This window comes from Ciona robusta, chromosome 7, assembly GCF_009617815.1.
Source record: "Ciona robusta chromosome 7, ASM961781v2".
NCBI lineage: Eukaryota > Metazoa > Chordata > Ascidiacea > Phlebobranchia > Cionidae > Ciona > Ciona robusta.
In genome coordinates this window covers 992,047-1,006,711 of record NC_143241.1, presented here as the reverse complement: position 1 = coordinate 1,006,711, position 14,665 = coordinate 992,047, and the positions used below count along the sequence as shown (strand labels likewise).

Here is a 14,665-nt window from a genome sequence, read left to right as displayed (position 1 = left end):
TCTGGGTTCTTGGTATATAATTTGAACTAAAATATATTTTAAATTCAAGCAAACAAATACATCATCATATGTTAATTTTTATTTAAATCATGCATCAGGTTTTAAAATATTTAAAAATCCCAAAAAAGCGAGACATTGTAAATATATGTCACACTCCTAGTGATCAAACCGAGATATGGTGAATGCAATACTTTGACCCGTTAACAGCTGCACCTAAATATTTTGCTTATGTAATTCACATTCGTAAATAAATGCATTACTTCTTTTTAAAAAAAATTATTACTCTTTGATTATGGTAACAATCAAAAATATAATGATGAAAAAACATGAAAATATATATTCTTACCAAAACTCTGCTGAATGAAAGTGAGTTTTTAACATGTGTGTTTGTACAACCAACCAATAACAAGGGAGTTGCATAACATAACAACGTTGCTCCACTTGCCATCACGAGGTATGTATGGACTTGGGTTGGATCAGTGTCAGACTGGAATATACAAAACACATCAGGTTGCAAATATTTTTTTTTTTTAATTTCATGCCTCACAAATTTGGGATGAAATTGTTAAAATGTAGTTACAAGAAATTTGGTTACAATTAGTTGCACCCCAGGCCCAAACAAAAGTCCCATATTTCCTAATATAGCATATGACGACAAAATGTATGATAAGCAGCGATGCTTACGTGTTGTACAATGGTGTGACAACATGATGGAAAACATAGCATCAGCATTCCTATTGTTATGAACAATACTTGGAGGACTTTGTCCCATACATTCTGGCTTGAAACAAGCGTGAATACAAACACCACGAACAGGACCGCATAAACCAGGTTGTTTGAAACTTCAATTCCAAACAAACTTACCATTTTTTACAACTTTTTTTTTTGGAAAATTTAAAACAAACAGAAAGAGCTAACGCATGTGGTATAAAAGGCATATTTTACTTAAATATTCAGGTTTGACACATACATACTGTCGCACTCTAATGTTAAATATAAGTTAGAAAAACCTGGTCCCCAGTCAAACATAAACGAATTAATGAATGAATCTTACTTCATCCTCGCGTGGCCGGAAAACGAGAGCCGTTATCATATGGGTTTAACACCTCGTGCCAGCTGACGAGTTACCATGTATGTTACTGTGTAGGTGATTATATTTTTTGGGATTTTTCATTTTTGTATGTATGGCTGATAATTTGGACAACCCATTAGTGACCACTGGGTTGGAGCAATTGTCGTTAAGTGTCTTGCCCAAGGACACATTCGCCCACAATGGTAGCAGCGACGAGCCTTGAACCCAATACCGCTGTGTTACAGGCACGCGCGCTAGCCCCTTTTGCCACAGCGAACATAACAAAACATATATATAAATTTTAAAACATATATATATATATATATATATATACAGAAGATCATTTTATTTAATCAACAAGGATAAACAGCAAAACTGTGGCTAGAAGGCATGCCACTAAATCACAGGGTACGGGGTTCAAGGCTCAGCTTTGCTACTTATGTTGGTGTATGGGTGTTACTTTTACAGCAAACAATACCTATAACGTAATCATAAATTTGATTAATACAAAACGTAATAATGCGCATTTGATTTTGACGTCATAATGTTACTCTTGTTTAGACCGTGACCTTTCGCACACAGAACTTTTTTTGTTTGTTAGAAGTTTACCCACGGCCTACTACAGACATCTCTTATAAGCCGAGGTTTAACTTGGAAATAATAAAATATAAATCACTTGTTCTTTGTCTGCTATGTGTAGCGACCACGCTTCTTTCTTTCATTTAAATGTAAATAAGTTTAAAATAATTGTGTTTTAACGACTGTCGTTTTGACGATATGTCCAGTGTATTTTTGTTTAAACTATTCTTTTATCTACGCTATAATATTCGAAGAGACAAATATAAAAGTCAATATTATATACACACTCTGCCCTGTATCTTCGTGCCAAAACAGTACCTCAAATTATTTTTCTGTCACGCTAGAAAACAATGCTATGTATAAACCAGCCAAGCAAAACGTCACTACACTGCAGACTGTAACGTAACTTACATCTCTGTGACCTGTTTATACCAATCTGCAGAACATTGCAGCTCTATGATTGCAGTTCTAGACGACATCTCGCGCGTTCTTCGCATGCGCGCGTGTAATGTTAAAAACTAACATTTCCAAATAACTTTAATACATACTCGGTTCATTGTTTAAAGTTGCGTTCCAAATTACGGCTTGAACAACCAAAAGTTTGTAACCGAATCGTGCACCTGCCATGATTTGCACACTGGATTTTTTATGCTGTTGCAACTGAACTGTTAAAGTGACGTCACAATACACATTGTCAACACAGCGGATACGATTTATCAAATGACGTCACACTGCTACCGCGTGATTTCGTTCTGGGAAAGAATACTGTACCAGTGTATTCTGGGTTCTTGGTATATAATTTGCCATTTGCTTTTAGCCTGGATTCACAGCGGGCAGTTACGAGCCCCTGCCCGGCCGATATGTAAGCTTTTATCGATACTATGTCGAGTACTCGGTATGACCGAATTTAATAAAGCAAGGTATTGAAGCGGTAGACAGTGCTTTCAGTACAGTTTTAGGGATTTGGTTGACCTAAATTTTACTTAAGTAAAGGTTGATTATTAAACGGCCGTATTTCGTCCTTATTACATCCGGTGTCGCAGAAATTTGGTTCCCTTAGCTTAGAAAAACTGGTTTCCATCGGCTGAGAAATCTAGAACTCTGGTTCCGACTAAAAATAACATTTGTTGAATGACATATTTTGTGCATTTCTATTTTCATATTTATCTTCTTAAAAAAATGATAACATATTTTACTTTAAATTCTAGATTATGACGTATGACCAGTAAACATCTCGATCGTGTTTTAAACAATTAACAACGGTCTATATGGAGGTCCAGACGATGCGGTTTTATAATTCATTTGATGTTCTTTATTTACTACCAAATGGAACAAGAAAATAGAATGAAAAGGTGTCCCATCTTCCCCATCCTAGTATAATGCTATATATATAGTACAGTGGGGGAATATAGGACACTTAAGCACATATTGCCAAATATTTCCAAAATCAAAATAGATGACGGTTTTTGGTTAATGCCACGAATTAGTACTATCATTCTTTTATTAATTGACACCAATTTAATAAAATATAATAAAACACACGAGGAGTTATTTAGCGATCCGCACAACAAGTGAAATTTTACAAATTTGAAAACACAAAGGATAAGATGGGACAGTTTGAAATCATTGTTAATTTTGATTATTAAGTGTATTCATAAATGGAAATATAGCCTACGTAAATAACACCATGGCCTACTCAATACACGGCCTAGGAATACACCGAAACTGCTCAAAAATAAGAGGCCTATTGACGCGAATAATGCCCATTATAATAGATTGTTACGTCACGGTTTTATGAATGGATTTCCTTCATTTTGAATGCAGTTTGCAGTTGTTGGTAGGTTTAATACCAGTTCTAGGTTGTTTTAACTTACAGTTTATCACAGAACGTGTCGCAGGGATACTTTCTTGTTTAGTTAAAATCATACCAGACATATAAAGCAGGGCAAAAGGTTTATTAGTATATAAATATCAGTTTATTAAGCATAAAGAGAGACGAGCAATCAGATTCAGTTTACCAACACAGAAAACCTACGTTTTGATTATATTTAATTTAGTAGAGAGGCATTTGGCAAGTTTTATAATGCAGCACACCTTTATAATTTTATTTAGATTAAATTCTAAGCCACCAGAATTATTAAGCAAGCTATTTAAGCATGGTCAATAGGTGTTCCGTAGTTGGATAAAAATATTTGGATAAGGGTACCATCTTTGCATGTTATGATCATGAAGCAGTGGCAAAAAGATCTTCAATCAGTAACATCATCAATATATTCTTTAACAACAAACAGACATGTGTAAATAATTCTGTCAGGAAGGAACACTAGTAAAATTTAAACAGCGACAAAGGTCTAAAGTTAGACACAACACTTAAGTACGAAGGGAGGCTATCGTGAGTTTGTTTGTATTAAACAGTCTTAATTGATGATGTGCTGTATGACCCATTTTTGGACCTCGAGGAAGAGCCTCTGTCCTGCTTTAACAAAAAAAACCTCGAGTAGAAAATGGGTTATGAGCAGCAGGACAGATCAAGGCATAAGCACCTTTAGACAAAAGGCTAATGCTTGTGTTTATCCAATATCCTATCTTGTTTTTAAGGACCGGTTTTAAAAGTCCGCAACGGACATATCAATTAACTTACTTGTTGTTACTGCGGTGTTCTTTTGCTAGATATATAGGCTGTCTTAAAAAACTTCTGTTTTAAGCCAAATACTATTTTCACTAAGCGACTGAGCCAAACTAAACTGTCGGTAAAACTTACTTGTATGCCGCACGCGGTTAAAAGTAACTCCTATCTGTTCAGTCATGCTTAAACATTTATAAAAAATATAAGATGTTGATAAAATAACCCGAAAAATAAGGTAATTTAACCGGGAATGGTAAATAAACTGTTATTTGATGCAAAAACTACAGCCAGACAGCAAAATCCATTCATAAAACCGTGACGTAACAATGTATTATAATGGGCATTATTCGCGTCAATAGGCCTCTTATTTTCTGAGCAGTTTCGGTGTATTCCTAGGCCGTGTATTGAGTAGGCTATGATAACACGAAATAATACTGTACGCTTTGAAAATTAAGTCTAAACATTCTTGCCCTACTGCTATAGTTTTTTAACACGTTACCTATACATTATACTATTGCATAACAATTGGTATTGTTCGAACGACAATGCTATAAAGTGGGCATTACTACTCTGTTTTTGACACAAGCCACTTCTCATAAATTATCACCAAGTGCAAATGATCGAATTTCGAATATATTTTCAAAATATTACCTTGTTATTATATCAGTATGTTATATTTTAATAACCCCCGAGGTATAAATTAATGAAATAAAAGCAAACCTTTCAAAGTTTGGCAATAAAAACATACAAAACTACAAGGTGGGGGAAGATGGGATACCAAATTAAAATGTATTTACATTAACAGTATTCTGCAAAATTTAGAATCTCTGTTATTTATCCACAGCGTGATACAGTGACGCAGAGCAGCGGGAAACCTGGTTACCATGGAGATTGGCACCTTGCTGGTTATCCGTCAAGAGATAGTGGAGACCAAGGGCGCACCAAATTGTTGATTCGCATCAGAGCACCAACTTCAACAAGTCCCAGCCACGGAATAATGAATGATCACCCGACATCTAATGACGACACAACTGTGTTCAACTAACCTAATGTAACTTATTAAGACCTTACTGCGAGGACACCAGCTTTGAACACGAAGTTGACAGTTTTTAATACGTTTGCTAACTGTTTGTCCATTCCTAAGTAAGCTTATCTATCACAAAACGCGAGTTCGACCCTTGCTTTTTTGTCGTTATTATACGGAAGTTCTATTTCACACAACTCGTGTTCGCTATGGTTACCCTTACGGGTTACCACGTATGACACTGTGGTGTAAACTTGGGTGACTGATAACATAGAATATTCCATCTCTCCTAAATATCTTTTGAACACTTATAACAACGCTCTTTTAGAGTCGTAAGGATATTTAATTTTGTTAATATTCTTTCTTTCCTGCTAAATGGGACAATAAAAAAATGAGTGAAAGCATGTACCATTTTACCCCACTCTAAAATAGGTAACTTTCACGGCCTACTAGAGATATCTCTAGAGATATCTCTAGTAGGCCGTGGTAACTTTGTGTGCGGTGTGTGGTATTTTATTGTTGCTTTGCAAACATATAAAAAAAATAATTTAAACAATATATTTGGGACCCCTGGTTGGAGCAGAATAACTGTTAACTGTCTTGCCCAAACGCATTTATTTATGACATAAACAAATATTTTGCAATCATTATTTTAAAAGCTTTCGCTTATGTTTAATGTTAAAATTGGAAATCGGAATTATATTTGTTACACACGATATGGAAACACAATGGTAAATTATCTCTTTCCTATCTCTTTGTTTATTTACAATCGATGTAGAGTCTCAAATATAACGAATTTTATGCTTTTATTGTTAAGTTTGTAGAAAACATCGTCACTATATTTGCGCGTCACCTGATGAAATGCTTCATAATTACACCGGACATATTTTACTTTATTTTGCGAATTAATCGATTGCCTCATGCTTATTAATGCGGTTGCATTTTCTACATCACTTAATATGAAAATTTGTAATACATGTATTACGCCCTTTTTGACATATTATAACGCATCTTGTAGTTACAGCTAAGGTATTTTATTTGGGTATACAATTAGTTGACCAACTTTTTAAATATTTAAATACTTACGCGGTTGAATATCAGTTGATCACCTACAATACTTTGGCAACTACAAGACGAAAAGTGCCAGGGCCAAAGTTATTTAAGCGCAGATGCATTTCACGTATTTTTCTTATACCATATTATTATTAATCGTAAATGAAACATTATTTAAGTTAAACATTAAATGGTTAATGAGTTGTCTAAAATATCAGCCATACATAAAAATATGAAAAAATCAAAAAAATAATTACCCACAAAGTAACATACATGGTAACTTGTAAGCTGGCACGAGGTGTTAAACCCGTGTAATAACGACTGTCGTTTTCCGGCCACGCGAGGATCAGTATAAGTTACATTCATTCATTCAATATTAACTTATAACATAACCTGAATTCCACGTGAATAACAGAGCCATAGAAATACTGAGTAGTCCAACCCATTGTTACGTAAAACACAAATTGAACGGCAATTTGGGTCCAAAATAACACAGTAGGTATAGGGAAAATGTATGTTTTTCGGTAAATTACAGAAAAACTTGGGCCTAAAAACAAATTTAAAGGTTGAAAAATGTAAAAAACATGTGTTATTTGTTTTCTGTGTCAAAAAAAGTCAAAAATTAGAATTAGAAGCGGTTGATTTGCGACATTTTGGTCATTTAATGCGGCTAAATTTATACATTTTTTCTAAAAAATGTTTGGTAAGGTAAATAGAAGCTGTTTTACACCTTCCCACAATAGGAAAACACAAACAAAACTTAACAAGTTCGTTTAAGCCCATTGTCAAAGTCACCACTTTTGCTCTATTTTGGACACACATAGACGGCAGTTGGACTACTCGGTGTTTATACGACTCTGGTGATTAACATTCCAAAGAGAGTAGTTTTAATATTTGTGATAATTTTGTTACGTGCTTACTCATTAGAGCTGAACTCTCTTGTTTAAAGAATTTTGTCAACTGGGTTTGCTTTCTATTGGTCGCCATACTCACATAATGTAAACACAACACAGTAGCAACTGTACGTAGTTTGGTATCCTGGATTCTGCTGGTAAATACTTTCTGTTGATTAAAGATTGCATTTACAGCTTGTATCAGTGTAGGATCATGGCGTATCGTAACTTGTATTTAAGCCAATACTTACCTAGAAGTTTTCAAAAAGTTGCAGACGATGTATCTAATGTTGGAGTAAAACAATATTTATATCAAAACTACGTTACAGGTAAATCAATTAACGTGCGCTATTTGTACTCTGCTATAGTAAGAACTTAATTTTCTAATTTCTATTTCATACTTTAGTTAGAAGGTATGTATGCCTATATGCTTGCATCATCTTCCATGCACCAGATTTGATTGCTTAAGTAACGCAAGCACTTTATACGTCACATTTTAACCTCCAATCTAAAACTAATTGCTAATTCTACTTTTCGTTTTTTTGGTTGCTCAACCAAAATACATGCGGTAGATTTTGACTGACTAACTTCTGAAATAAATATTAAATAATACACAAAAATTCTGTTGGCCGATGAAACGTGAAAAAACAATGACCAAATATTAGTTGGCCGACCAAAAAATGTGGTGACCGTAGCCACCCTGGCTGACTGACTTTAGTCGGAGAGTGTAATACAATGTGTTGTTTTATATATATAATATACCTGCATAACAATTACTCTACTTTCCAGGAAATGCAGAAAACAATAACAACCCAAGTCTTAACAGTTCAAATGTAATTGGTCGACTATCATGTGTTACAAGTTATTTCCAAAATCTGGTCAAATCCCAAAGAGAAGCAAGAAACAGTGAGCATGATATGAATGAAGGGAAGATGGTTGACCCCGATGATTATTTCCATGCTTTGAAGAATAGTTGCAACAATGTTCCACAGTGTTGTGTTGAACCATACATATTGAAGGGATACGTTCTACCACATATGCCACTAAGGTGGGTAGCGTTATGTGCTTGACAGGTTGGTCAGTAAAATGATTAAACCTTAAACGCCAGTTGCATATTCCAAGTCTCATGTTTTAATGTGGATTCCCACCAAATATGACCAATGTTGTGAAAAAGTGGACAGAACATTCTTGGGTATTTTTGCACTCTATTAAAACCTGCCTTGATATGGAGATGGGTGGTTTCTGTTTTAACTTTCCTTCATGAAATTCACCTCGTATCACCATGGCAACATACTTGCTATGAAACCTCAAGCTACCACTACAATTTGATGTCTGTTTTTAAATGTGCAATATCATAATTAAAATATATCATAATTTAAATATCATAATTTAAAAATATTAAATACGAATTTTAAACAACTAACATATGCGTGGAGTGTTTGCCCCTCGTTGGTACTGGTGACATTTTATTGCGCCACAGAAACCAATACCATTGCAGCAATTGTTTAATACTGTGGTAAATTTCATCAACCGAATCCTAACCAACTTTCCAATTTCCACAGATATTATTTCAAAGTTCTTTGGATTCCCAACAACGAGTTCTTCAATGTTTGGACTCACTTGTTTCCTTGTTTATTCTTTATTTCCATGTTATATCAGTTTAACCAGGTAACTAACAAGTTAACAATATATATAATCATTTGTTTTGAACCAATGACATCACTAAGGATGGTTTTTATTGTAAGAAAAAGCTTGAGTTAAAATTAAATTTGCATGTCACGTCATGCTTGTATCAACACTGACCAAAAAATACGTGTTCTTAAAGTATTTTATATATTAATATAACCACATTATTTCTAATGCCAAATGTGCTAATGTAGCATGTGCACTTAAAAGTAAAATACAGTTATAAAAAAAAGGTGAACATGATTGAATTATGCATCTTTATTATAACTCAATACTGCACGATAATGACATCTGTACGCATCACAATGACGTCTGTGTTGTCGTGTTTTCAGAATAAAACTAACAGTTCTATGAACATTAACTTAATGTAAACAGTTATAGGACATGGCATGCAAGATCACTTTATAGCAGTGGTTCCCAAACTTTATTATCTCTCGTACCATTTTTTGGTTCATGTAGCGTTCTTGTACCACCTACATTACTAAAGGCTCTAGGCCAAAAAGTTGGATACCACCTACATTACTAAAGGCTCTAGGCCAAAAAGTTGGATACCACCTACATTACTAAAGGCTCTAGGCCAAAAAGTTGGATACCACCTACATTACTAAAGGCTCTAGGCCAAAAAGTGGGGCCTGATAATTTACGCAACACAAACTTGGAACTGCCTTTCTCACAGTTGCATGTAAAATAATTGCCAATTACACTTAATGAGTTGCTCGTGTACGACTACTGGTACGCGTACCACAGTTTGGGAACCACTGATGTATAGTATGTTTGTTTGTACAAGTTAAAACTCAATCCAACTAATTTTTGAAACGTACAATTCAATTTATCTTTATAAAGTTTTAATTTCATTTAAAAATATTCCTGTTACTAACCGCATGTTGTAAAATAATTTTGTCCCATCCCATCTGGTATAATATAAAGACGTTTATAGGCGTTTACGGGGCAATAACATGTAGGGGTTTTTAAAACCTTGATAAAGTCTTGGTTAATAGCAAACAAAAGGTTGGAATAAAATAACTGCTTGTTTTTTTACCAATTGAGCAGAAGTTTTTTCTATTTGTAAAACTGAGTTGAGATTCAACTTGTGTTAAATCCCCGTGGTAGCATGGTCTGTTGCATCTTATATTCGGCTGCACTATATGTTGCACTCGCCACTATATTTGTAGCAAATATATACACAAACAAAACACCAAACTATGTAATAAAGGCTTCATAACAATTTAATTATTCTGGTCTTTGTTACTGTATTCGTAAAGATAAATGAATGTATATGTTTGTTATGCAATATTTCGATGTCACAATTAATTATCTGTCCTTGTTTTCAGTCGTTAAACTTGTTTGAATCATGGCCGGTGCTCATTGTAACTGTGTCTGCTATTCTTCTTACTCTGTGTAGTTCGTTAGCTCACCTCTTTCATTCCAGGTAACCTACATTTAAAACCTTATTTATATTACCACTGGTGTATCTAGAAATCTTTATAAAGAGTGGGGGGTGGGGCAACTGTATTTTAAAACATATTTAACACACAACGCACCGCTTAATACCCAGATGTGCCCTGCAATAACGTATAATTGTTTTGACTTTTATTTTCCATCAAAATGATGGTTGTCCAGCCCCCCCCTTCACCCCCTGTATCATACTTACGAATGTTCCATAACATCAGGTCAAGCTTCCAACATTGTTGTTGGTTCATGGTTGATTACTTTGGCATCACCACGTTTGCTTATTCATCCACGGTATCTCACTTCTTTGCATCTTCACAGTTGTCTTACTACAACAGGTATGTTCATGCTGTTGGAAAATAGATGACATAAGATGATTATAACTTGTTTTCCACCAATCTGTTTTTATCTCCATCCCACAAAACAGATTGTTAATTTTCCTCGCATGTCGGGGCAACGACAGTCGTTATAACACGAGTGTTTTGTTTTATACACCTCGTGCCCGCTTAAGAGTTACTATGTATGCAACTTTGAAAGTGATTATGTCTGTATGGCTTACAATTTGGAGAACCCACTCCATTAGTGACCACAGGGTTGCAACAATTGTAGTTTAGTGTCCTGTCCAAGACCGTACCTACCATTCATCTTTACGCCAATAATGGCATGGGGCCTTAAATCCAAACTCACTGCTAAAGGCAGGCAAACCACTTGATCTTAAGCTACCAACTTAACACTTAATAAACAGGATCGGTTGGTTGAACTTGCTTGTCTTCACTTTGATCGCGTGTTGTGGGTTCTTATGCATGTCGTTCACTCAAGCAGGCAATAGATGGCAGTCGGTGGAAAACGCAAGAAAGATGAAACTATGGTCGACTGTGTTTGGTTATTTATATGGCATGTTGCCTATTATGCATAGGTCAGTTAGCATTTTATAATTAAGATTAGATTTTATAAACACATGGGAGGCAGGGATAGTTAGAAACACAATCATGTGAAACAAATCGAACGCTGTTTACAGATTATTGTAATGCAGAAAATCCCTGGGTTGGCATGTCTACCCTGCCACCCCAGGTTTGGTGCCTATCTATGTGTATTACAAATTATACAACATATAAAACCACCAAGTGTAACACACGGGATACTGGTAATATATAGGTTGTATTAAACCAAATGTGAAGCAGCTTTTCAAAATGTCACTGACTAATTTATAAAATTGTCGTCATAATTCAAGGAAAAGAAAACGATGATTCGTGAAATGCGAACCAGATTTTAAACAATGATGGTAGTATTCAATGATTATTGTTAAAACCTAGACCTTAAACAATTACAGCTTATATTGGAAAAAATATTATCCATGGCTATATCTATATTCATAGGCACCAAACCTGGGGTGGCAGGGTGGCCGAGCTTACTCTGAGTTTTCTACGCGGCATTAATCAGTAAACATTACAACTACAGAGCTAGCTTTGTTTTATAGGAATGTGTTTCTAACTTTCCCTGCCTCCCCTGTGTTTTACAAAGTTTGGCAGCTATGATTACTTTGTCATGTTTTTAGGTTGTGTCGTTTAAATATCCATTTGTTTGGAAACACATAATTTGATAAAGAAGAAATATGTGTTTGATAAAGTGTATTGTGTATGTTGTGTATAAACAATGTAAAGTGACACCACATGTTAATAACATTTTATTGTTGCTGTCGTACATCCTGTTTACACCACGTCCGGCATCATAGGACATTTAATTAACACATATGCCTCTAACCCAGAGGTAATCGGTTCAAGGCTCGCCGCTGCTACCACTGTAAGTAGGCGAATGTCTCCTTGTACAAGACATTAATTTTCAAGAAACATAAATTTTTACTATTTTACTAAAAACAAAATTTTACTTTGCCACATATACGACCAACTTCAATACACATGCAATCCTGTTGTAATAATAATGATTAAGTTAATTGAAATATTCCAGATATTTGATCAACGCAGAGAATGACCATGCATTATATTACCACAAGTTGCAGTTTATATGCATGTTGTTGTGCCCGTTGTTCTATACATCGGACTTGCCACAAAAATTATGGCCCGGGAAGTTTGACATCGTAGGTACAGACAAATCATCAGTTTTGTTTCCTGTGATCTGTTAATGTTTCCTTTCTGCTTTGTTTATCTTTTCTATAAACAATTAAAATCTTTGCATATTTTTTAGACAAATCTAAATATTTCACAATAATATAGTATGGTGGAATAGGATAGTAATTACTTTATCGTCGCATTTCATAGTGATCAAAAAAATATTTACAAAATTGTATAAACGTTCCCATGCGACTCTTAAAATATATATAGGTTTTGGTTCAGGTGCACACGGTATCTCATATGATTAAAATTATTTTAATATTGACTTTTATTTGGCTGTTTGATTCTAGCAGCAGAGATTTTATTTATTTAGAATTTTTGTGTTTCATACATTTACAACTTAGGTTAATAACAGGCCATTCTCATCAAATATTCCATGTTTTTGCGGCACTGTCATGTTATTTTGAGATTGTAGCAATTCACATGGATGTGACGGATATAAATGGGCCGTGGAACGCATTGAAACATCAAGTACGTTGTGTTTATTATAAGATTGTGAACATCACATTACCTGATCATTGCATGGTGATGTCTCACAGTGGTTAGCGGGTATCTAACTATTGTAGTTCAAGGCTTGATGCTGGCGGGCACAAGGTGTATGAAACAGAACACTTGTGTAATAATAACTCTTGTTGCCCTATCACACCGGGGTAAATAAGTTACATTCATTTATTCTTGTTTCATTTATGTAGAATGACTTCCCAACATTTGAATTGTTCTGCACGTGTGCACTTGCTCTCATAGTGTATTGCATTATCCTTGCCATATACATAGCGAGGAGCATACATGCTGATTTTATCAAAGAGATTCCCGCATGTCAATGCAGTGATTTGAACAAGAATCATCAACAGAAAAAAGTTGATTAAATATATTAAACATTATGTTTTTATTTCACTGTTCTAATATTTTGCACTTACAAGTACGAAAGTTTTAACATTGCCGATTGTATTTCTATGTTTTAACATAATTTTAATATTTTCATTTAATTGCCTTCAGGTAGACTATTATGCATTAAAGTTGTTATTTTATTGTAGTTTTTTTTACTCATACACCGAGAATAATATCATGGTTCCAAGGTACATATCCATGTATGCAGTGTATAACTGCCAAACTATGTAGATTTATATCAAAATAAATTAAAATACCCATTTTATAAATCCTCAAAACAGACAGTTTTATAAAAAGAATTGATAAATATGTTAAGGCAAATGATATGCAATTTAAGCACATGTTATGATTATGGTAAATAAAATTAATATTTAAATATATTTTTATAAAAATCTACATAGTGTGTTACTTCTGCAACACCAAAGTGTTTATCTTAGGCATAGATTAATCAAGAAGCGTTTAAAGTTAATTAAGTAATATTTACTTTAACTTGTATATATTGTATGTTGATATTATTTGAGTGATCAGGGTTGAAATATATAACACACATACACACACATATACATATATCTACACTCATATTACACAGTTATGCATTATAAATCCCCAACATTCACAACTAAGATGTCTTCACATGTTTTACATCCAAGTGTTTATGCAATGTATGTTCCCAATATTGTGTCTTGTTTTCTTTCAAGAATAATAATTTCAGATATTTATGTTAATTAATAAACGAGTTTAAATAACAATTGTCATTTCCTGCTGTATTCTCCATAACAATCAATGCGCTTATTTTTAGTAGCGTTTAAAATATAAACGCTCTATTTTAGTCAGCCTTTGTCTGCCTGCCTCTAAACCAGAGGGTCTGAGTTCAAGGCTCATTGCAGCTACTATTTTAAGCCAAGTGTGATTGGGCAATACACTTGAAATTTTTGTACTGCATTAATCGGTAAACATGCTCATGGGTTGTCTAAATTGTCAGCTTTATAGAATTAACACCTTGTAAGCGGGCGCAAGGTGTATGAAACGGAACATCACAGCTTGGTGAAACAAGTTACATTCAAGTGTTTGCCTTATCCAATAATTTTAAACCCATGTTTTGCATTTGAAATTATGTGAGCTATTAGATTTAACATAGGCTTACTTGCTGTTTGGTTCGGTAACCGTTTAATTATCCTAAAAGCTGTGTGTAATATGGTTTAATATACGGCCAGCTAAGTCTTTCATTATTATTTGAAGCTAAAGTTTGTTGAACTACAAAAATGA

General features: G+C 34.3%; 2 protein-coding genes across 6 annotated transcripts; one reads left to right on the top strand and one right to left on the bottom strand.

Annotated features, from left to right (window-relative positions):
- Window positions 1-57: 57 nt before the first annotated feature.
- On the bottom strand, window positions 58-3,017 carry LOC149733296 (uncharacterized). 3 transcript variants are annotated; one of them, XM_089880506.1, is made up of 3 exons: window positions 2,200-3,017; window positions 347-487; window positions 58-213 (listed from the first exon to the last, which is right to left on the bottom strand). In XM_089880506.1, exons 1-3 carry the CDS (start codon window positions 2,206-2,208, stop codon window positions 157-159), a joined length of 207 nt encoding a protein of 68 aa, XP_089736632.1. In that variant the 5' UTR covers window positions 2,209-3,017; the 3' UTR covers window positions 58-156. The 3 variants fall into 3 exon arrangements, with proteins under 3 accessions (XP_089736632.1, XP_089736631.1, XP_089736630.1); XM_089880505.1 differs by lacking the exon at window positions 2,200-3,017 and adding an exon at window positions 1,055-2,056; XM_089880504.1 differs by lacking the exon at window positions 2,200-3,017 and adding an exon at window positions 685-1,043.
- Window positions 3,018-7,321: 4,304 nt separating this feature from the next.
- On the top strand, window positions 7,322-14,142 carry LOC149733295 (membrane progestin receptor beta-like). 3 transcript variants are annotated; one of them, XM_089880480.1, is made up of 9 exons: window positions 7,322-7,576; window positions 8,037-8,295; window positions 8,810-8,915; window positions 10,265-10,362; window positions 10,604-10,720; window positions 11,128-11,298; window positions 12,348-12,481; window positions 12,867-12,982; window positions 13,204-14,142. In XM_089880480.1, exons 1-9 carry the CDS (start codon window positions 7,462-7,464, stop codon window positions 13,375-13,377), a joined length of 1,290 nt encoding a protein of 429 aa, XP_089736606.1. In that variant the 5' UTR covers window positions 7,322-7,461; the 3' UTR covers window positions 13,378-14,142. The 3 variants fall into 3 exon arrangements, with proteins under 3 accessions (XP_089736606.1, XP_089736608.1, XP_089736607.1); XM_089880482.1 differs by lacking the exon at window positions 12,867-12,982 and having other exon boundaries at window positions 13,204-13,338; XM_089880481.1 differs by lacking the exon at window positions 13,204-14,142 and having other exon boundaries at window positions 12,856-12,982.
- Window positions 14,143-14,665: the final 523 nt, after the last annotated feature.

Bases quoted from the DNA above. Each gene is read 5' to 3' on its own strand.
- LOC149733296 (XM_089880504.1), bottom strand. From the start codon at position 867: ATGGTAAGTTTGTTTGGAATTGAAGTTTCAAACAACCTGGTTTATGCG. The intron at 488-684 runs GTAAGCATCGCT...TGTATATTCCAG, and splicing joins GTCACACCATTGTACAACAC to TCTGACACTGATCCAACCCA. The intron at 214-346 runs GTAAGAATATAT...CAAAATATTTAG, and splicing joins TTTCATTCAGCAGAGTTTTG to GTGCAGCTGTTAACGGGTCA.
- LOC149733295 (XM_089880480.1), top strand. From the start codon at position 7,462: ATGGCGTATCGTAACTTGTATTTAAGCCAATACTTACCTAGAAGTTTT. The intron at 8,916-10,264 runs GTAACTAACAAG...CCTTGTTTTCAG, and splicing joins TGTTATATCAGTTTAACCAG to TCGTTAAACTTGTTTGAATC. The intron at 12,983-13,203 runs GTACGTTGTGTT...TCATTTATGTAG, and splicing joins GGAACGCATTGAAACATCAA to AATGACTTCCCAACATTTGA.